The 21,033-nt window shown below is 51.0% G+C and overlaps 2 protein-coding genes across 3 annotated transcripts in view; one reads left to right on the top strand and one right to left on the bottom strand.

Annotated features, from left to right (window-relative positions):
- Window positions 1-9,966, bottom strand: part of sympk (symplekin) — a 55,348-nt gene extending 45,382 nt beyond the window's left edge. Inside the window, exons 1-7 of the mRNA XM_070867807.1 lie at window positions 9,797-9,966; window positions 7,551-7,616; window positions 6,591-6,644; window positions 6,443-6,516; window positions 6,214-6,340; window positions 3,566-3,815; window positions 848-1,018 (exon numbers count right to left, since the gene is read on the bottom strand). Of these exons, the coding sequence (XP_070723908.1) occupies window positions 848-1,018; window positions 3,566-3,815; window positions 6,214-6,340; window positions 6,443-6,516; window positions 6,591-6,644; window positions 7,551-7,616; window positions 9,797-9,919 (865 nt within the window). The 5' untranslated portion in view covers window positions 9,920-9,966. The remainder of the gene's footprint in view (window positions 1-847; window positions 1,019-3,565; window positions 3,816-6,213; window positions 6,341-6,442; window positions 6,517-6,590; window positions 6,645-7,550; window positions 7,617-9,796) is intronic.
- Window positions 9,967-12,055: 2,089 nt separating this feature from the next.
- On the top strand, window positions 12,056-18,918 carry gemin7 (gem (nuclear organelle) associated protein 7). 2 transcript variants are annotated; one of them, XM_070867595.1, is made up of 2 exons: window positions 12,056-12,164; window positions 18,244-18,918. In XM_070867595.1, exons 1-2 carry the CDS (start codon window positions 12,096-12,098, stop codon window positions 18,631-18,633), a joined length of 459 nt encoding a protein of 152 aa, XP_070723696.1. In that variant the 5' UTR covers window positions 12,056-12,095; the 3' UTR covers window positions 18,634-18,918. The 2 variants fall into 2 exon arrangements, with proteins under 2 accessions (XP_070723696.1, XP_070723695.1); XM_070867594.1 differs by having other exon boundaries at window positions 12,058-12,164; window positions 18,241-18,918.
- The last annotated feature ends 2,115 nt before the right edge of the window (window positions 18,919-21,033 follow it).

Below are 21,033 nucleotides of genomic sequence, written 5' to 3'. Positions count from 1 at the left end.
GGCTTGACCCATCCACCTCCACGGAGGTGTGTGGGGGACCTGACCCATCCACCTCCATGGCACGAATCTGGTATTGCAGTACTTCCAGGAACGGTGCAGTGGCTCTAGGCCTTTTGGCTAAGAGCATTGGCGCAGAGTGATCCTTGGCATGTGCAAGGTGACCTCTGGCGTTTGTGATTTGACAAAGAATTGGAACGATTGGCTACGAATTTATTAAAAAAAAAAAAAAAATTCCTGAACTAGTGATTCACGAGCTGGAGCAAATACAGGGAGAAGTGCCACAACACCAGACACTCGAGCAAAATTAACACACACTGACGATTTTCAATAGAAATTCCATCATTTTAAAGCCTGGGTTCTTGCTGAATTCCAATAAACACAAGGAAGTTGAGCACTTCGAACTCCGTCAGTTGTGGCTCAGTGGGTAGCACACTCACCTCGGAGCCAGAAGGTCATGGGGTCAAGTCCCATAATGCAGGCTGAGGGAGCGCTGCATTGTCGGAGGTGCTGTCTTTAGGAAGGGGCCTTTTAAACCGAGGCCCCGTCTGCTCTCTCGGGTGGACGCAAAAGGTCCCACGGCACTATTTCGAAGAGGAGCAGGGGAGTTTTCCCCGGTGTCCTGGGGCCAATATTTATCCCTCAACTATCACTAAAACAGATTATCTCGTCGTTATCACATTGCTGTTTGTGGGAGCTTGCTGTGCGCAAGACGTCTGCCGTGTTTCCGTCATTACAGCAGTAACTACGCTTCAAAAGTACTTCATTGGCCGTGAAGCGGTTTGGGACGCCCTAAGCTCACGAAAGGCGCTATACAAATGCACGCGTTGCTTTCTTTCAATGTCCTCACCGTGAAGGGTCTCGTAGGCCTGGATCACCTCGGACATGTACATGGGGCGTTGCTTGGCGATGGTTGCCAAGGAGCCCAGCGCGGCAGTTAGGTTGATACTAGAGATGGCAGGGTGGACCATGAACTTCAGGAGCTGATCCAGTGCCGTTTTGCCCTCTTCCTGAAGCGTGCCTGGAAAAGGAACAGGTCACAAAATATCAGCGAGATTCTCAGCCTCAGCAGCCAGCTCCAGAGCCAAGGGCCCTGTCACTGCACTCACACATTTTTTGTTTGCAAACTGTAAAAGTATGAATTTGCAACGTTGAAGTCCAGCGTTCAAAGTACCAGGACAGCCAGTAATCGCCGTTCCACTTCCTTTGTCCTTTCTCCCTCCTCGCCCTCCACACAAGCAACTCCCAAAGAAAAACTGGGAATTGGCACTCTATCTGCACCCAAGGCCAGGGTGATAAACACCAGAATGTTCTTGCATAAGAAATAGGAGCAGGAGTCGGCCATTTGGCCCCTCGAGCCTGCTCCGCCATTCAATATCATGGCTAATTTGATCTTGGCCTCAACTCCACTTCTCTGACCGCTCCACATAACCCTTGACTCCCTTATCGTTCCAAAATCTGTCTATCTCCACCTTCAATATATTCAATGACCCAGCCTCTCTGGGACAGAGAATTCCAAAGATTCACGCCCCTCAAAGAAAATAAATTCTTCCTCATCTCAGTTTTAAATGGGCGACCCCTTATTCTGAAACTATGCCACCTAGTTCTAGATTCCCCCACGAGGGGGGAAACATCCTCTCTGCATCTACCTTGTCGAGCCCCCCCTCAGAATCTTATACGTTTCAGTAAGATCACCTCTCATTCTTCTAAACTCCAATGAGTATAGGCCCAACCTGCTCAACCTTTCTTCATAAGCCAGCCCCTTCATCTCAGGAGTCAAGCAGGCAGGTCGGCAAGCAGAGGGCACAGTTTTAAGATAATTGGCAAAAGGACCAGAGGGTAGATTGGGAGAATTAAAAAAAAAATAAACGCAGCGAGTAACGACCTGGAATGCACTCCCCGAAAGGTTGGTGGAAGTCGATTCAATAATAACTTTGACAAGGGAATTAAATAAATACCGCAAAATACTGCGGATGCTGGAATCTGAAAGAACGGTGCTTTGATAAGAATAAATCGGGGAAACTGTTTCCACCAGCAGGAGTGTCGGTAACCAGAGGGCTCAGATTTAAGTTAAAAGGAGGGGGAAAAATGAGGAGACACTTTATTTTTTTTACACAGCGAGTTGTCGTGATCTGGAATACACTGACTGAAAGATTAGTGGAAGCCAATTCAACAGTAACTTTGAAAAAGGAATTGGATATCTGTAAAGGAAACATTTGCAGGGCTATGGGGAAACAGCAGGGGAGTGGGACAAATTGGACAGCTCGTTCAAAGATGGGCCGAATGGTCTCGTATGCTACAAGAACGTCCTAAGACGCGATGAAAATTTGACACCGAGCCGCATAAGTAGAAATTAGCACAGGTGACCAAAAGCTTGGTCAAAGAGGTAGGTTTTAAGGAGTGTCTTGAAGGAGGAGAGAGAGGTAGAGAGGCGGAGAGGTTTAGGCAGGGAGTTCCAGAGCTTGGGGCCCTGGCAACAGAAGACACGGCCACCGATGGTTGAGAGATTATAATCAGGGATGCTCAAAAGGGCAGAATTAGAGGAGTGCAAACATCTCGGGGGGGGTTGTGGGGCTGGAGGAGTTGAGAGAGATAGGGAGGGGACGAGGGCCATGGAGAGATTTGAAAATAAGGACGAGAATTTTGAGATCGAGGTGTTGCTTAACCAGGAGCCAATGTAGGTCAGCGAGCACAGGGGGTGATAGGTGAGCGGGACTCGGTGCGAGTTGGGACACGGGGCAGCCAAGTTTTGGATCACCTCCAGTTTGTGTAGGGTAGAATGTGGGAGGCCAGCCAGGAGTGCGTTGGTCTAGGAGGTAACAAAGGCATGGATGAGGGCTTCAGCAGCGGATGAGCTGAGGCAAGGGGCGGAGACGGGTGATGTTACGGAGGCGGAAATAGGCGGATTTAGTTACACTGCGGATATGTGGTCGAAAGCTCATTTCAGGGTCAAATATGACACCGAGGTTGCGGCGGCAGATTTCCTTGCCTGAAGGACGTTAGTGAACCAGGTGGGTTTTTAGGACAATCCGGTAGTTTCACGGTCACTATTACTGATACTAGCTTTTTATTCCAAATTTAATTTAATTGAATTTAAATTCCCCAGCTGCCGCGGTGGGATTTGAACGCGTGTCTCTGGATTTGTCCAGGCCTCTGGATTACTGGTACAGGTTGAACGAAGCTCCCTTATCCGTAATCCTCGGGACCTGGTCTGTTCCGGATCAGGGATGTTTCCGGATGAGGGGTGGTCACGTTAAATTCGATGGTACAGGTACTGAGCAAGGGGATATCGGGGCTGGCTGGCTTGGGGTTGGGAGTGCGACAGAGATCATTGGGGGGGGGTGTGGAGAAGAGGGGGCGGTGAATCGCGGGGTCAGGCCAGCGAGGAAGGACTTCAATTGGTTCATGTCGGGGTTCTGCGCATGCGCCACCCGGTGGCCGGGAATGGTTAAGGACGAGGGGTGGTTCTGGATAAGGGAGGTTTCAACCTGTAGCGGTAACATAACCACTGCGCTACCATTACCCTTGGCTTATCAGTTAGTCACAAGCTGTTCTGCAGGGTACCCACTGGCTTTGATGTAGGATTGATCCTTCACAATGCGATCCAGGCTGATGTCATTCTCCTGCCGTTTGGGGACATCCGAATCAGGGGTCCGAGGCGACAGCGTGATAATCAGACTCTCGATGAACTTGATGGCGTGCGTGCGGATGCCGTCGTTGTCGGAGTCCAGCATCAAGACGATTTCATCCTGCATGGTACTGACCATGTCCCAGCATGCCTCCTCCATTTCACTGATGACCTTTGACTTCACCATCCACTGATAAAAGAAAAGAACCATGGGTTAAAACCTTCCCCGCAGAAAAACTGCCAGGTATGGACACCATCTAGACTCGGGCATATACAACAACAACTTGCATTTATGCAGCGCCTTTAACATAGAAAATAAGTTCAGGAGCAGGCTATTCGGCCCTTCGAGCCTGCACCACCAGTTTTTCCTCATCTCGGTCCTAAATGGCTTACCCCTTATCCTTAGACTGTGACCCCTGGTTCTGGACTTCCCCAACATCAGGAACATTCTTCCTGCATATAACCTGTGCAATTCCGTCAGAATTTTATATGTTTCTATGAGATCCCCTCTCATCCTTCTAAACTCCACTGAATACAAGCCTCGTCGATCCAGTCATAGTAAAATGGCCCACCGTGCTTCACAGCATAACTAAGACCACCTATTTCCATCTCCGTGACATCGCCCGTCTCCACCCCTGCCTCAGCTCATCTGCTGAAGCCCTCACCTGTGCCTTTGTTACCTCTAGACTTGACTACTCCAATGCACTCCTGGCTGGCCTACCCTACGTAAACTAGAGGTGGTCCAAAACTCGGCCATGTCCTAACTCGCACCAAGTCCCGCTCACCCATCACACCCTGTGCTCGCTGACCTACACTGGCTCCCGGTTAAGCAGCGCCTCAATTTCAAAATTCTTGTTTACAAATCCCTCCATGGACTCGCCCCCTCCCTATCTCTGTAATCCCCTCCAGCCCCACAACCCCCCACCCCAATAGATGGGACATTGTGTGCGGATTGTTAACAGGTTTATTGGGTAGGAATAGTGACAGTGTCGTGACTTCTGGATTTCATCCACCCGTAAGATGCCCCTTGCTCTCCCTGCCGTCCGCACTCTTCACTCAAATTACCGCTTGAACTGGTCCTGGCAGCCTGCTGCCTGATCGAAGGCTCGGGGCTACTGGGGCCTTGGGGTTACTGATGGATCGGAGGCAGTACAAGCAACGTGTGGGGAAGGAGGAGACGACAACCGTTTGTCGTCCTCTCCTTCCCTCCCCCTCACTTTTGACAATCTGTGCCCTCTGGTTACCGACCGTCCCGCCAGTGGAAACAGTGTCTCCTGATGTATCAAAATACCGTCATGATTTTGCACACTGCTCATCAAATCTGAAAAGCGCCTTGGGGTCTTTTACTACGTTGAAGGCACCAGATAAATGCCCGAACCTGCTCACCGTGCGGTCTCCTCTACACTGGGGAGACCAAGCGTAGATTGGGTGACCGCTTTGCGGAACACCTCCGTTCAGTCCATAAGTGTGACCCCGAGCTTCCGGTGGCCTGTCACTTTAATTCTCCGCTCCACTCGCACTCTGACCTCTCCGTCCTCGGCCTCCTGCACTGTTCCAACGCATTTCAACGCAAGCTCGAGGAACAGCACCTCATCTTTCGATTGGGCCCTTTACAGCCTTCTGGACTCAACATCGAGTTCAGCAATTTCAGACCATAACCCATGCCCCCTATTTTTTCCACATGGCAGCTGTTGATGATTCTGCCATTCCCATTTTGTCCCATTACCATCTCCTTCTGCCTTGCACCACCATCCCTTTTGTCTCTCTAATCTCTCCTGCCTTCCACCCTATCACAGACCTTCTCTCTAGTTCTTTCCTCCCCTCCTTCCCTGCCCCTGGACTTGCTTAAAACCTGTTACATCTCCAACTTTTTGCATTCAGATGAAAGGTCATCGACCTGAAACATTAACTCTGTTCCTCTCGCCACAGATGCTGCCTGACCTGCTGATTATTTCCAGCATTTTCTTGGTTCTTGTTTCAGATTTCCAGGCAATTCGCAGCCCCTTTGCTTTTGCAGGTTCCTTTTGTTGGTGCAATAAAGCACAGAAAGGCACCTTCACACAGCGAGCCATCCAGGCAGCTGAACCACGTGATTTTACAACATCAGATCATAAGAAATAGGAGCAGGAGTCGGCCATTCGGCCCCTCGAGCCTGCTCCGCCATTCAATAAGATCATGGCTGATCTGATCTTGGCCTCAACTCCACTTCCCTGCCCGCTCCCCATAACCTTATCAAAAATCTGTCTATCTCCACCTTAAATATATTCAATGACCCAGCCTCCACAGCTCTCTAGGGCAGAGAATTGTACAGATTAATGACCCTGAGAGAAGAAATTCCTCCCCATTTCCGTTCTAAATGGGCGACCCCTTATTCTGAAACTATGCCCCCTCGTTCTAGATTCCCCCACGAGGGGAAACATCCTCTCTGCATCTACCCGGTCATGTTCAGCCATGAACCCATTGAATGGCGGTGCAGGCTCGAAGGGCTGAATGGCCTACTCCTGTACCTATTTTCCAAGTTTCTTTTCTATGTTTCTAAGCCCAAAAGACGATGCCCTGGCGGAGACGGGGCACACAACCCTGCCTACCTGCAGTGCCACCTTGTACAGCTGCGTCATGGTCAAGATAACCTTCTTCACCACATTGACATTCTCGTCCTTCAGTAGCATGTTGAGGTTAGCGATTAGCTTCGGCAGCAGCTCGTTGTCCCGCTTACTAGAGGGAGGGAAAAGTTAGGGATGAAGGAAGCGATGACTTGCAATGTTTTGGGAACGGGAAAAGAAGATTTCTTTTATTTTTCAAACAAGACATACTAACCATGCCTCCTCCATGAATCCGATTACAAACTTACGAACGTCGACTGATTTATCCGACTGAAATGCAATGATTTCCTGCAAAGAATAAGGTTGGTCAGTTTCCGACATCACAACAGTGACTACACTTCAACACTATTGAGTTTACTCACATCCAGAAAGTTGTCAAGGAGTGTGGGATCCTTATTCACAATCAGCTCCTGAACCTGGGGTAGGGAGAAACAAAGGTTGAAATAAAATATACGACTTACATCTACCAGCTGCTATCTATAACTGAGCTAGTGAATCCATGACACAGAGTACTGTGCACAGTTCTGGTCTTCATGTTATATAAAAGGTGTAGAAGGTAGAATGAGACCAGAACTGAGAGATTATACTGATCAGGAAAGATTAAACAGGTTGGGGATCTTAACTCTAGAAAAGACAAGACTGAGCGGTGGCCTGATAGAGGTCTTTAAGAGTCTGAAGGGGTTCGATAGGGTAGACGGAGAGAAGATGTTTCCACGTGTGGGGAAGACCAGAACTAGGGGCCATAACTATAAGATAGTCACAAATAAATCCAATAGAGAATTCAAGAGAAACTTCTTTACCCAAAGAGTGGTGAGAATGTGGAACTCGCCGCACTTTGAGTAGTTGAAGCGAATAGTATCGATGCATTTAAGGGGAAGTTAGATAAGCACATGAGGGAGAAAGGAATAGAAGGATATGGTGATGGGGTGAGATAATGAGGGGAGGGAGACGACTGGTGTGGAGCATAAACATCGGCACGGCCCCATTGGGCCAACGGCCTATTTCTGTGCTGTACACTCTATGCGAAGAGAGGGACAGTCACTTGGTGCTGGTTTCTTTTGACCTAGGACCCGTCATCTGCAATTAAGTTAATTGACCATAAGATGTCATTTGTAGACAATACTTAACGAGTTTGATTTGGCCTTAAAGGGACAGGCCAGATTAAAGACAGTCACACCATCACAGCTTAATAATACATGATACCACACTCCCTTTGTTAGAAAGCAGCACATGGCCCCAGTAACCACGGGCGATTCACTAATATAGGTGAAAATAAAAGGCTGCGGGTCCCACTGGCACTGCGCAGTCTCCGTGTCCCTGACCTGTTTGAGAACAGTGATCTTGTTGTCATTAACGATGAGTGCCGCCTGATTCAACAGATCCACCACCTGCAAAGCAAAATGAGTCGGTTATTCCACAGTTGGTCAGTACCAGTGAATAACAGCATGCTTCCCTTGGCAAGATGCCTTGTAAATATACAGTAATTGTGGCAATATAAAAAGTGTCAGAATGAGGACAGGTTGCAAGAACTTGGCTTGCAACTATTTTATTTGAACCTGTAAATAAACTGCCCCCCTTATTAAAGGGGCACTAAAACCGACAAATTAAACAACTTAAACTTTAAATTTTAAACGTACAACAGCTCTTAGTATAAAGTGAAATCAAGCGCCCCCTTTTGGCAAGGGCACCAGAACGGACAAATTTCAAATTAAACTTTTACAGTAACTTACATCAACTTAAAATTTGGTTTGAGCTTGGTTTACATAAAAACATAGAAAACAGGTGCAGGAGCAGGCCATTCAGCCCTTCAAGCCTGCACCACCATTCAATATGATCATGGCTGATCATGCAACTTCAGTATCCCAGTACACTTTTGACTTTGGACAGTTATGGGGCGATCTAAATGAGTTGTGTAAAACGATTCCGGGATTTGTTAACTTGGAGAGAGAGGAACTATTTCCTCTGGTGGGGCAATCGAGGACAATGACTTGTATTTATAATCGCACTTTTAAGGGAGTGTTATAAGACAAAAAACAAATAAATTTGACACCAAGCCACACAAGAAGAAATTACAGCAGATGACTAAAAGCTTGATCAAAGACCAAGGATGTGATGTGATCAGGGATCTGGAGGGACTGGAGAGGCGAGAGTTCTGGACCAGGGGCAGAACGGGCCAGCCCACACTGCGATATGTGCACGCACTGGGTCCATGCAGCAGAGCTGGTCTCATCGTCCTGGTTAACCCTTACACTGGACCAAGACCTAGCTCTGTCAAGCCCGTGTGGTGGCTGGTGTGCAACGGTCACCACACGTTAAAAAAATCCACGCACAGGCATCTTCCACCCTTCAGGATGTCGTTCGGGATCTGGAATATTAGCTCCTTCATTGAAACACCTGTGAACTCATCCTTTTTTGATGTGGAAGCAAGTCATCCTCGATACAAGGGACCGCCTATGATGATGGTCAAAGAGGTAAGTTTTAAGGAGCGTCTTGAAGGAGGAAAGAGAGTTAGAGAGGCAGAGGGGTTTAGGCAGGGAGTTCCAGAGCTTGGGGCCCAGGCAACAGATAGCACGGCCACCGATGGTGGAGTGATTATAATCAGGGATGCTCAGGTGGGTAGAATTAGAGGAGCGCAGCTATCTCGGGGGGGGGGTTGTGGGGCTGGAGGAGATTACAGAGATAGGGAGGGGCGAGGGCCATGGAGGGATTTGTAAACAAGGATGAGAATTTTGAAATCGAGGACAATGAGGGGGACAAGCTTATAATTAGAGCCAGGCCATTCAGGAGTGAAATCAGGAAACATTTCTTCACACAAAGGGTAGAGGAAATCTGGAACTCTCTCCCCCTCCCTAAAGGCTGTGGATACTGGGGGGGGGGGGGGGCAGGTCAATTGAAATTTTCAAGCCCAAGATGGATAGATTTTGTTGGGGAGGGTCTTAAGGGTTACGGAGCAAAGGTGGATAAACGGAGAGACCGACCACGATCTAATTGAACAACGGAGCAGGACGACAGGATAGGCATCTACTCCGGTTCCTATATCAGCCTCCCATCCCCTCTATCCTCTCCCTATCCCTCCACTCCCTTCCCCTTTACAACCCTATGCCTCCTTGCACCACCCCTTCCCTTCCACGCCTTTACCCCTTCCCTCTACACCCTTTTCCCTCTCTCTTCCCCGCTTTTCCTACCCATCCCTCCATCCTCTTTTCCTCCTTCTCCCTTCCCTCTACCCCCTTCTCTCTTCACCCTCGTCCCCCCCTACTCTTCACCTTCTCCCTCTACCCCATATCTCCTCCCCTTCCCCCCCATCTCCCCTTTTCCCTCCCCTCTCCATTCCTTCCCCCTATCTCCTCCCTTCCCCCTATCTCCTCCCTTCCCCCCTCTCTCCCTTTCCCCTCTCCATTCCTTCCCTCCCTCGCTCTCCGCTCTCCCTTCCCCTCTCTTCCCTTTCCCCTCTCCTCCCTTTCCCCTCTCCATTCCCCCTCCTCCCTTTCCCCTCTCCATTCCCTCTCCTCCCTTTCCCCTCCTCCCTTTCCCCTCTCCTCCCTTTCCCCTCTCCATTCCCTCTCACCCGCTCGCTGGTTGTCAGGCTCTCGATCACGTTGTTCTCCTCCTCGTTGAAGTACTGGGTGGCGAGGCAGCGGCGGGAGGAGGAGGTTGGGCCGCTGTCGCCGGCTGAAGCGCTGGCCGCCATCCTGGGGCCTGGGTCTCGGGGCCGCTCGGACTGCCGAGTGCCACTGCGCATGCGCCGCGGCGAGAGCGCCCGCCCGCGCACTGCGCACGCGCCTTATCCGCTCTGCCCTCGCACTGCGCACGCGCCGCGGGGAGAGCGCCGCTTTCAAACTACAACTCCCGACATGCCCTGCGGCAGCCACCACTCAACCAACTTTATTGGCACCAACATTGGCCCAGATCAGCTGCCAAAGCTGCTCGAGACTGTGGGACCCAAATTTCCCCCCTCTATAAGCTCCACTAAATGGGGCAGAGAGGCCTCAGTGACTGGGGGAAGATGGATGGGCCGACCCTTTCCGAAATTACCCCCCCGGGCCGGGGGTGACGGGCAGGGGTTACAGTTCCAACCGTCTTCCCGCCATGTCGGGCACGCGCGACCCCTTACCGACCTCTGTGCGTGAATTGACCCGGGGGAGCCACCGGTCAGTGCCACTGACAGCTTTCCCCAGCAGGCAGCTGTGTGTGGCTGGGCGGCGCGTCCGCTTGACTGCCAGGTCGGGCCGACAATTATGCCCCCGAGTTCAACTGGGCTGCAACAGGCAGCCTGGCACCCTCTCTTGGGGTGCCAGGCCGCTGGCCCGGCCGAAACCGTTCTGGTGGCCCAGTGTTTGCCAATAGCGTGGCTGCAGAGTTCGCAGCGGACTTCCCCTTTAACTGAAGGGGTGGGAACGGTGACATCATAAGTGCGGCGCTGATGACTTGGAGTGACGGCCGTTCCGACCCACCTCCTCCTTGGGACTGCTCCTGGGCCTGGCCAAGGGGGCCATCAGCCAGTCCAGGCAGCGGGCGGTCGAAGGGGTCGTTCATCCCGACTGCCTGCCTCTCTTCTGCGGTTACATCCGAGCCAGGGTGTCCCTGGAGATGGAGCACGTGGTGTTCACCGGTACGCTCGCGGCCTTCTGCGAGAGGTGGGTGTCGGAGGGACTGGAGTGCATCATCACCCCTGACAACCAAATTTTTATTTGAACCACATGGCTAAAGTTTAATTTGTTTAATTTGCCGGTTTTAGTGCCCCCCTCCCCCTTATAGCCAGGGGGCACTTGTATAATTTCTGTTTTTAGTGCCCTCAAAAAAGAAGGGACACTGGAAAAAAAATTATTTAGGAGTGTGACCCCCCCTTGCAGGGGGCATTTGTTTAAAGTGCACAACTAAAATAGTTGAACTGGTAATGTGTAGTGTGATTGTTAACCTTTGCTAATAAACCAACTAGATACATAGAAACATAGAAAATAGGTGCAGGAGTAGAGCCTGCACCATCATTCGATAAGATCATGGCTGATCATTCCCTCAGTACCCCTTTCTTGCTTTCTCTCCATACCCCTTGATCCCTTTAGCCGTAAGGGCCATATCTAACTCCCCCTTGAATATATCCAATGAACTGGCATCAACAACTCTCTGCGGCAGGGAATTCCACAGGTTAACAACTCTCTGGGTGAAGAAGTTTTTCCTCATCTCAGTCCTAAATGGCTTACCCCTTATCCTTAGACTGTGACCCCTGGTTCTAGACTTCCCCAACATCATAGAAACATAGAAAATAGGTGCAGGAGTAGGCCATTTGGCCCTTCGAGCCTGCACCGCCATTCAATGAGTTAATGGCTGAACATGCAACTTCAGTACCCCATTCATGAACACCGGACGTCCCCAAAGCGCTTTACAGCCAATGAAGTACTTTTTGAAGTGTAGTCACTGTTGTAATGTGGGAAGTGTGGCAGCCAATTTGCGCACAGCAAGCTCCCACAAACAGCAATGTGGCAACGATTAGTTGCCTGTTTGAGCGATGTTGGCTGAAGGATAAATATTGGCCAGCACACCGGGGATAACTCCCCTTAGCTCTTCTTCGAAATACTGCTATGAGATCTTTTACGTCCGCCCGAGAGAAAATGATGGGGGGCCTCGTTTCGAGTGAGGATAAACGGAGGTGGGGGTGCTTTTGTTGGGTGGGCTGTTCTGAGGGTGGTAACAATGTCAGTTTGGACAGGGTGTTGGCTGGGCAAGTGAGCTGGGCCAAAGCAGCTGGGAGAGGCTCCTGGTGGACAGAGGAGGAGCAGAGCCAGTACGGGGGGGGCCAGAACCAATGTCCGGGGACGCGGCGGCAGGGGGAGCGGGTTAGTGCGGGACCGGAAGCGCATGGTGGCCGGATGCGGGTTAAATTCGGAGTCCGGGGCAAGATTCGGGGAGCAGGCCGGGGCTCCCGGAGAGACCCACAGGCACGGAGCGCGGAGATAGCGCCGGCCCCGGGGGAGAGGGAACTGTCCTTAATCTGGGGGTGAGGGGGGGGGGGAGAGAGAAACTGTCCTTAATCTGGGGGGGAGAGAAACTGTCCTTAATCTGAGGGGGAGGGGGAAGAGAAACTTTCCTTAATCTGAGGGGGGGAGGGAGGGAGAGAAAAACTGTCCTTAATCTGAGGAGGGAGGGGGGGGAAGAGAGAAACTGTCCTTAATCTGAGGAGGGAGGGGGGGGGAGAGAAAAACTGTCCTTAATCTGAGGAGGGAGGGGGGGAGAGAAACTGTCCTTAATCTGGGGGGGGGAAAAGAGAAACTTTCCTTAATCTGAGGGGGGGGGGAAGAGAAACTTTTCCTTAATCTGAGGGGGGGGGGGGTAAGAGAGAGAAAAACTGTCCTTAATCTGAGGGGGGGGGAAAGAGAGAGAAACTGTCCTTAATCTGAGGGGGGGGGGAAGAGAGAGAAACTGTCCTTAATCTGAGGGGGGGGGGGAGAGAAACTGTCCTTAATCTGAGGGTGAGGGGGGGGAAGAGAAACTTTCCTTAATCTGAGGGGAGGGGGAGAGAAACTTTTCTTAATCTGAGGGGGGGGGGGGGGGGGAAGAGAGAGAAACTGTCCTTAATCTGAGGGTGAGGGGGGGAGAGAGAAACTGTCCTTAATCTGAGGAGGGAGGGGGGGAGAGAGAAACTGTCCTTAATCTGAGGGGAGGGGGAAGAGAAACTTTCCTTAATCTGAGGGGGGGAGAGAAAAACTGTCCTTAATCTGAGGAGGGAGGGGAGGGGGGGAGAGAGAAACTGTCCTTAATCTGAGGGGGGGGGGGAAGAGAAACTTTCCTTAATCTGAGGGGGGGGGGAAGAGAAACTTTCCTTAATCTGAGGGGGGGGGGGGAAGAGAGAGAAAAACTGTCCTTAATCTGAGAGGGGGGGGAAGAGAGAGAAACTGTCCTTAATCTGAGGGGGGGGGGGAGAGAGAGAAACTGTCCTTAATCTGAGGGTGAGGGGGGGAGAGAGAAACTGTCCTTAATCTGAGAGGGGGGGGAAGAGAGAGAAACTGTCCTTAATCTGAGGGGGGGGGGGGAAGAGAGAGAAACTGTCCTTAATCTGAGGGGGGGGGGGAGAAGAGAGAAACTGTCCTTAATCTGAGGGTGAGGGGGGGAGAGAGAAACTGTCCTTAATCTGAGGGGGGGGGGGGAAGAGAAACTTTCCTTAATCTGAGGGGGGGGGGGGGGGTAGAAGAGAAACTTTCCTTAATCTGAGGGGGGGGGGGGAGAGAGAGAAACTGTCCTTAATCTGAGGGGGGGGGGGGAGAGAAACTTTCCTTAATCTGAGGGGGGGGGGAAGAGAAACTTTCCTTAATCTGAGGGGAGGGGGGGGGGGGGAGAGAGAGAAACTGTCCTTAATCTGAGGGGGGGGGGAGAGAGAAACTGTCCTTAATCTGAGGGGGGGGGGGGGAAAGAGAGAGAAACTGTCCTTAATCTGAGGGGGGGGGGGGGGGGAGAGAAACTGTCCTTAATCTGAGGGTGAGGGGGGAGAGAAACTGTCCTTAATCTGAGGGGGGGGGGGAAGAGAAACTGTCCTTAATCTGAGGGGGGGGGGGGAGAGAAACTGTCCATAATCTGAGGGGGGGGGAAGAGAGAAACTGTCCTTAATCTGAGGGGGGGGGGGAAGAGGGAGAAACTGTCCTTAATCTGAGGGGGGGGAAGAGAAACTGTCCTTAATCTGAGGGGGGGGGGGAAGAGAAACTGTCCTTAATCTGAGGGGGGGGGAAGAGAGAGAAACTGTCCTTAATCTGAGGGGGGGGGAAGAGAAACTGTCCTTAATCTGAGGAGGGGGGGGGCGGGGAAGAGAAACTGTCCTTAATCTGAGGGGGGGAGAAACTGTCCTTAATCTTGGGGGGGGAGAGAAACTGTCCTTAATCTGAGGGGGGGGGGGGGGAAAAGAAACTGTCCTTAATCTGAGGAGGGGGGGGAGAGAGAGAAAAACTGTCCTTAATCTGAGGGGGGGGGGGAAGAGAGAAACTGTCCTTAATCTGAGGGGGGGAAGAGAAACTTTCCTTAATCTGAGGGGGTGGGGGGAGAGAGAGAAACTGTCCTTAATCTGGGGGGGGGGGGAGAGAAAGAAACTGTCCTTAATCTGAGGGGGGGGGGGGAGAGAGAAACTGTCCTTAATCTGAGGGGGGGGGGTGGGGGAGAGAGAAACTGTCCTTAATCTGAGGGGGGGGGGGAAGAGAGAAACTGTCCTTAATCTGAGGGGGTGGGGGGGAAGAGAAACTTTCCTTAATCTGAGGGGGGGAGAGAGAGAAACTGTCCTTAATCTGAGGGGGGGGGGAGAGAGAAACTGTCCTTAATCTGAGGGGGGGGGGGGGGGGAAGAGAGAGAAACTGTCCTTAATCTGAGGGGAGGGGGGAAGAGAAACTTTCCTTAATCTGAGGGGGGGGGGAAGAGAGAGAAACTGTCCTTAATCTGAGGGTGAGGGGGGGGAGAGAGAAACTGTCCTTAATCTGAGTGGGGGGGGGGGAAGAGAAACTTTCCTTAATCTGAGGGGGGGGGGGGGAGAGAGAGAGAAACTCCTTAATCTGAGGGGGGGGGGGAAAGAGAGAGAAACTGTCCTTAATATGGGGGGGGGGAGAGAGAAACTGTCCTTAATCTGAAGGGGGGGGAGAGAGAGAGAGAGAAACTGTCCTTAATCTGAAGGGGGGGGGAGAGAGAGAGAGAAACTGTCCTTAATCTGAAGGGGGGGGGAGAGAGAGAGAGAAACTGTCCTTAATCTGAGGGTGAGGGGGGAGAGAAACTGTCCTTAATCTGAGGGGGGGGAGAGAAACTGTCCTTAATCTGAGGGGGGGGGGAGGGGAAGAGAGAAACTGTCCTTAATCTGAGGGGGGGGGGGGAAGAGAAACTGTCCTTAATCTGAGGGGGGGGAGAGAAACTGTCCTTAATCTGAGGGGGGGGGGAAGAGAAACTGTCCTTAATCTGAGGGGGGGAGAGAAACTGTCCTTAATCTGAGGGGGGGGGGGGAAGAGAGAGAAATTGTCCTTAATCTGAGGGGGGGGGGGTAAGAGAGAGAAATTGTCCTTAATCTGAGGGGGGGGGGAGAAACTGTCCTTAATCTGAGGGGGGGAACGAAACTGTCCTTAATCTGAGGGGGGGGGGAAGAGAGAGAGAAATTGTCCTTAATCTGAGGGGGGGGGAGAAACTCCTTAATCTGAGGGGGGGAACGAAACTGTCCTTAATCTGAGGGGGGGGAGGGGAAAGAAACTGTCCTTAATCTGAGGAGGGGGGGAGAAACTATCCTTAATCTGAGGGGGGGGGGGAAGAGAAACTGTCCTTAATCTGAGGAGGAGGGGGGAGAAACTGTCCTTAATCTGAGGGGGGGGGGGCGGAAAGAAACTGTCCTTAATCTGAGGGGGGGGGGGGAGATAAACTGTCTTTAATCTGAGGAGGGAGAGGGGGAGAAACTGTCCTTAATCTGAGGAGGGGGGGAGAAACTTTCCTTAATCTGAGGGGGGAGAGGGAAACTGTCCTTAATCTGAGGGAGGAGGGGGGGGGGGAAGAGAGAGAAACTGTCCTTAATCTGAGGGGGGGGGAGGAGAGAGAAACTGTCCTTAATCTGAGGGGTGGGGGGGAGAGAAACTGTCCTTAATCTGAGGGGTGGGGGGGAGAGAAACTGTCCTTAATCTGAGGGGGGGGGGGGGGGAGGAGAGAGAAACTGTCCTTAATCTGAGGGGGGGGAACTGTCCTTAATCTGAGGGGGGGGAAGAGAAACTGTCCTTAATCTGAGGGGTGGGGGGGGAGAGAAACTGTCCTTAATCTGAGGGGGGGGAGAAACTGTCCTTATTCTGAGGGGGGGGGGGGAGAGAAACTGTCCTTAATCTGAGGGGGTGGGGAGAAACTGTCCTTCATCTGAGGGGGGGGGGTGGGGGAGAGGAGAAACTGTCCTTCATCTGAGGGGGGGGGGGGGGGGGGGGGGGAGAGAAACTGTCCTTAATCTGAGGGGGGGGGGGGAGAAGAGAAACTGTCCTTAATCTGAGGGGGGAGGAGAAACTGTCCTTAATCTGAGGGGAGGAGGAGAAACTGTCCTTAATCTGAGGGGAGGGAGAAACTGTCTTTAATCTGAGGGGGGTGGGGGGGAAGAAACTGTCCTTAATCTGAGGGGAGGGGGGGAAGAGAAACTGTCCTTAATCTGAAGGGGGGGAGAAACTGTCTTTAATCTGAGTGGGGGGGAAACTGTCCTTAATCTGAGGGGGGAGGGAGAAACTGTCCTTAATCTGAGGGGGGTGGAGAAACTGTCCTTAATCTGAGGGGGGGGTGGGGGTTGTGGGGGTAGGAGAAGGCCCTGAATCTGAGGGGAGGGGGTGAGGACAGCCCTGGTGTCTGGAGGGGAGGGAGAGCCCCTGGGGTGTGACGAGAGGGGGTTGGCTGCCCTGGGGTCTGAAGGTTAGGGGAGCTGTGTGGCCTCTCAGTGGGCGGTGGAGTGTTATAAGCGCATGATTGTAAGGTTGCCAATAATTGCTGCCTGGCTTCACCGTGTTGGAATTTGAGACTATCTCCAACTTTTAATACTTTTTTTCCCCCCAGGACCTACATTCTGGGGAACTTGGTGATGTTTCAAGTTATTTCCTTTTCCTAAAATCTTCAGGTTTTTAACCACCTAAGCTTCGCTTCATCTGATTTACATTATCTGTTCTCTCTAACTATTCGTACCCGCTCCTGACTATTGCCGAGGGGTGGTTCCAGGATGTTGCACCAGGACCCCCTCCTCCCCGGATGTTTCCTTCGCGCTCTCAGACTCGCAGATTACATCGGTCACTCCCCCCCCCACTTGCCCCCAGCTGGCCTCCCATATTCTACCCTATGTAAACTACAGGTCGTCCAAAACTCGGCTGCCCCGTGTCCTAACTCGCACCAAGTCCCGCTCACCCATCACCCCCTGTGCTCGCTGACCTCTCTACCTCTCTTTCCTCATTCAAGACGCTCCTTAAAACCTACTTCTTTGACCAAGCTTTTGGTCACCTGCTCTAATTTCTACTTATGGGGCTCGGTGTCAATTTTTAAAATCTCATAATACTCCTGTGAAGCGTTGGGACGTTTCACTACGTTAAAGGCGCTATATAATCATCATCATCATCATCATCATAGGCATGCTCTCGGCGATGAGACTCGAGGTGCTCAGCGCCCTCCCGGCTGCACTTCCTCCACTTGGGTTACAAGTTGTCGAAGCCAGCTGACGCTAAGCCACGCAGCAACACACGGTTCCAGATTCTGTCTCGCTGCCTCGGCCAGCTGGTGGTGTGCCCGTGAGGAGCCACGTGTAAGCCCGAACAGTCGTGTGCTTCAGGACACGAGGGGGGACTTGAGGCTGTGTGCTGGGGAACTGAGCAGTGAAATGCCAGAATGTACACGTTCGAATGCCAAGCCTTGTAGGGCTCGCTTGCCGTTTATGTAAAATGATGACTTTAATGGCGATTAAGATGTAAATCGCAGCTAATTGTGTTACTGTAGCTACAGCAAGTGATCAGGAAGGCCAATGGCGTCTTGCCCTTTATTTCAAAGGGGATGGAGTATAAAAGCAGAGAAGTCTTGCTACAGTTATACAGGGTATTTGTGAGGCCCCACCTGGAATACTGCGTGCAGTTTTGGTTTCCATATTTACGAAAGGATATACTTGCTTTGGAGGCAGTTCAGAGAATGTTCACTCGGTTGATTCTGGAGATGAGGGGGTTGACTTATGAGTTTGGGCCTCTACTCATTGGAATTCAGAAGAATGAGAGGTGATCTTATCGAAACGCATAAAATTATGATGGGGCTTGACAAGGTGGATGCAGAGAGGATGTTTCCACTGATTGGGGAGACTAGAACTAGAGGGCATAATCTTAGAATAAGGGGCCACCCATTTAAAACTGAGAGAGTTTCTTAACCGATAAGGGGGCGGGAGGGGAAGTGGAGCTGAGTCCATGATCTGATCAGCCATGGTCGTATTAAATGGCGGAGCAGGCTCGAGGGGCCGAATGACCGGCTCCTGCTCCTATTTCTTATGTTCTTATGTTTTTTTTTTTGTTTCCCCAGCAGCTCCTGGCGATGGCTTCTCTGGTGACGGTGGTGCGTCTCCCTCGAGGTCCCGACGGGCAGAGCCGGGGCTTCGATCCCACGTCCCCCCGGTACCACGCCCTCGCGCCGTCCTCCATCCAAGCGTCGGGCAACTGCTGCGGCCCCGACCTGGAGGAGGAGCAGCGCTCGCGGTCCGCCCTTCGCGAGCGCTTCCTGCGCAGCCTCGTCACCATGGCGGGGCGGCCGGTGAACTTCACCATGTACGAGAGTGTGGCCGTCACCGCGACATTCGCGGCCTCTGACATCGACATCCTGAACTTCCAGGTGTCTCACCTGCAGACGCCGCTGGGCGTCCAGAAGGAGGCGCTGCTGCGCTGCCCCGACGTCATCGCCTACAAATTTAACCTTTGACCCGCCTGTGCCGTATACCAGCTCGGAGCTCGGCACCCTGTTCGCGACTGGGTCCCGTCCGGGTCACACCACCGAGGCGCAGTCAAGCAGCGTCTGGATTTCCCCATTCTGTTCCCTTTGTTCTCAGTATGGGGTTTGCTGGCTGGCTGGGGTCTGATTGTACAAAATATACTTGTGTGTTTATTCATCTTTGCAAACTGGTTTCTTCTGTTTAAAAGAAAAAAATCTCTTGACCAATGTTAATACTGTACTCAAAGCACAATAAATTTTGGATTATAAGCATGATTTCGAAGTAGCCAATCATCGTTCATTGATTTTACTGTGTTGAAATTGAGACCTCCCACGCAAAATCTGCACCTCGCACTTGTTCTTTCTCAGGACCTCCAATACCGGGGAACTCCTTGCGGTTTCAGAAGGTTGTGGGTTCGAGTCTCACTCCAGGAACTTGAGCACATAAAATCTAGGCCGACCTAGGCGGTGCTGAGGGAGTGCTGCTCTGTCGGAGGTGCCGTCTTTCGGATGAGACGTCAAACCGAGGCCCCGTCTGCTCTCTCAGGTGGACGTAAAAGATCCCATGGCATTATTTTGAAGAAGAGCAGCGGAGTTATCCCCGGTGTCCTGGGGCCAATATTTATCCCTTAATCAACATAACAAAAACAGATTATCTGGGTCATTATCACATTGCTGTCTGTGGGAGCTTGCTGTGCGCAAGTTGGCTGCCATGTTTCCCACATTACAACAGTGACTACACTCCAGAAGTACTTAATTGGCTGTAAAGCGCTTTTGAGACATCCGGTGGTCATGAAAGGTGCTATATAAATGCAAGTCTTTCAACAAATAGGGCAAAGGGAAACTATGTCCACTGGTTGGGGAGTCTAGGACTAGGGGGCATAGTCTTAAAAATGAGAGCCAGACCTTTCAGGGGTGAAATTAGGAAACACTTCTACACACAAAGGGTGGTAGAAGTTTGGAACTCTCTTCAGCAATGGCAATTGATGCTCGGCCAATTAATTTTTAATCCGACGATAGATTTTTGTTAACCAAAGGTATTGAGGGATATGATGTAAAGACAAGTATATGAAGTTAGATCGCAGATCAGCCATGATCTCCCTGAATGGCGGAACAGGCTCGAGGGGCTGGATGGTATCCTTTTGCATAAGATCACACAGGATATACAGCCCAGAAACAGGCCATTCGGCCCAACCAGTCCATGCTGGCGTATATGCTCCACTCGAGCCTCCTCCCGTCTTTTCCCATCTATCAGCATAACCCTCTATTCCCTTCTCCCCCATATGCTTGTCCAGCCTCCCCTTAAATGCATCGATACTATTCACCTCAACCCCTCCCTGTGGCAGCGAGTTCCACATTCTCAACACTCTCTGGGTAAAGAAGTTTCTCCTGAATTCCCTATTGGATTTCTTGGTGATATATTGATGGCCTCTAGTTATGCTCTTCCCCACAAGTGGAAACATTCTCTATCCACTCTATCAAAACCTTTCACAATTTTAAAGACCTCTATTAGGTCACCCCTCGGCCTTTTTTTCAAGAGAAAAGAGACCCAGCCTGTTCATCCTTTTCTGATATGTACACCCTCGCATTTCTGGTATCATCCTTGTAAATCTTCCCTGCACCCTCTCCAGTGCCTCTATATCCTTTATATAATCTGACAACCAGAACTGTACGCAGTACTCTGAGTGTGGTCTAACCAAGGTTCGATCCAGGTTTAGCATAACTTCCCTACTTTTCAATTCTATACCTCCAAAAATAAACCCTAGTGCTTGGTTTGCTTTTTATGGCCTTGCTAACCAGTGTCGCAACTTTTAGTGGTTTGTATATTTGTACTCCGAGATCCCTTTGTTCCTGTACCCTACCTCGACTCGCACCCTCCAAGTATATGTGACCTCCCTATTCTTCCTACCAAAATGTAATACCTCACATTTATCAGTGATGAACTTAATTTACCAATTATATGCCCATTCTGCAAGTTTATTAATGTCCTCCTGTAATTTGTTGCAGTCCTCCTCAGTATTGACTATCCCCCCAATTTGGTGTCATCTGCAGATGTAGAAATTGTGTTTTTGTTTTCAAAGTCTAAATCATTAATATAAATTATGAGCAACAATGGTCCCAGTACTGATCCTTCTGGAACACCACTACCCACCTTCTGCTACCTTTTACCCCCTACTCTTTGCTTTCTGTCTTGAAGCCATTCTGCTACTGCTCCCCTGGCTCCGCATTCTCTGACCTTGTTCAGCAGTTTATTATGGGATATCTTATTGAAGGCGTTTTGAAAATCTAGTTCAATTACATCTACCGTTGTCTACTCTCTGTTACCTCTTCAAAAAATTCAATGAGATTGGTCAAGCAAGACTTTCCCTTTTGAAATCCATGCTGACTATT

This window comes from Pristiophorus japonicus, chromosome 26, assembly GCF_044704955.1.
Source record: "Pristiophorus japonicus isolate sPriJap1 chromosome 26, sPriJap1.hap1, whole genome shotgun sequence".
Taxonomy (NCBI): Eukaryota; Metazoa; Chordata; class Chondrichthyes; family Pristiophoridae; genus Pristiophorus; species Pristiophorus japonicus.
Note: the sequence above shows the minus strand (reverse complement) of the source record. Positions and strands in the feature narration are given on the sequence as shown.

Coding starts and splice junctions, on each gene's coding strand:
- gemin7 (XM_070867594.1), top strand. CDS start 12,096: ATGCGGGTTAAATTCGGAGTCCGGGGCAAGATTCGGGGAGCAGGCCGG. Junction 12,165..18,240: donor GCTCCCGGAGAGACCCACAG/GCACGGAGCGCG, acceptor TTGTTTCCCCAG/CAGCTCCTGGCGATGGCTTC.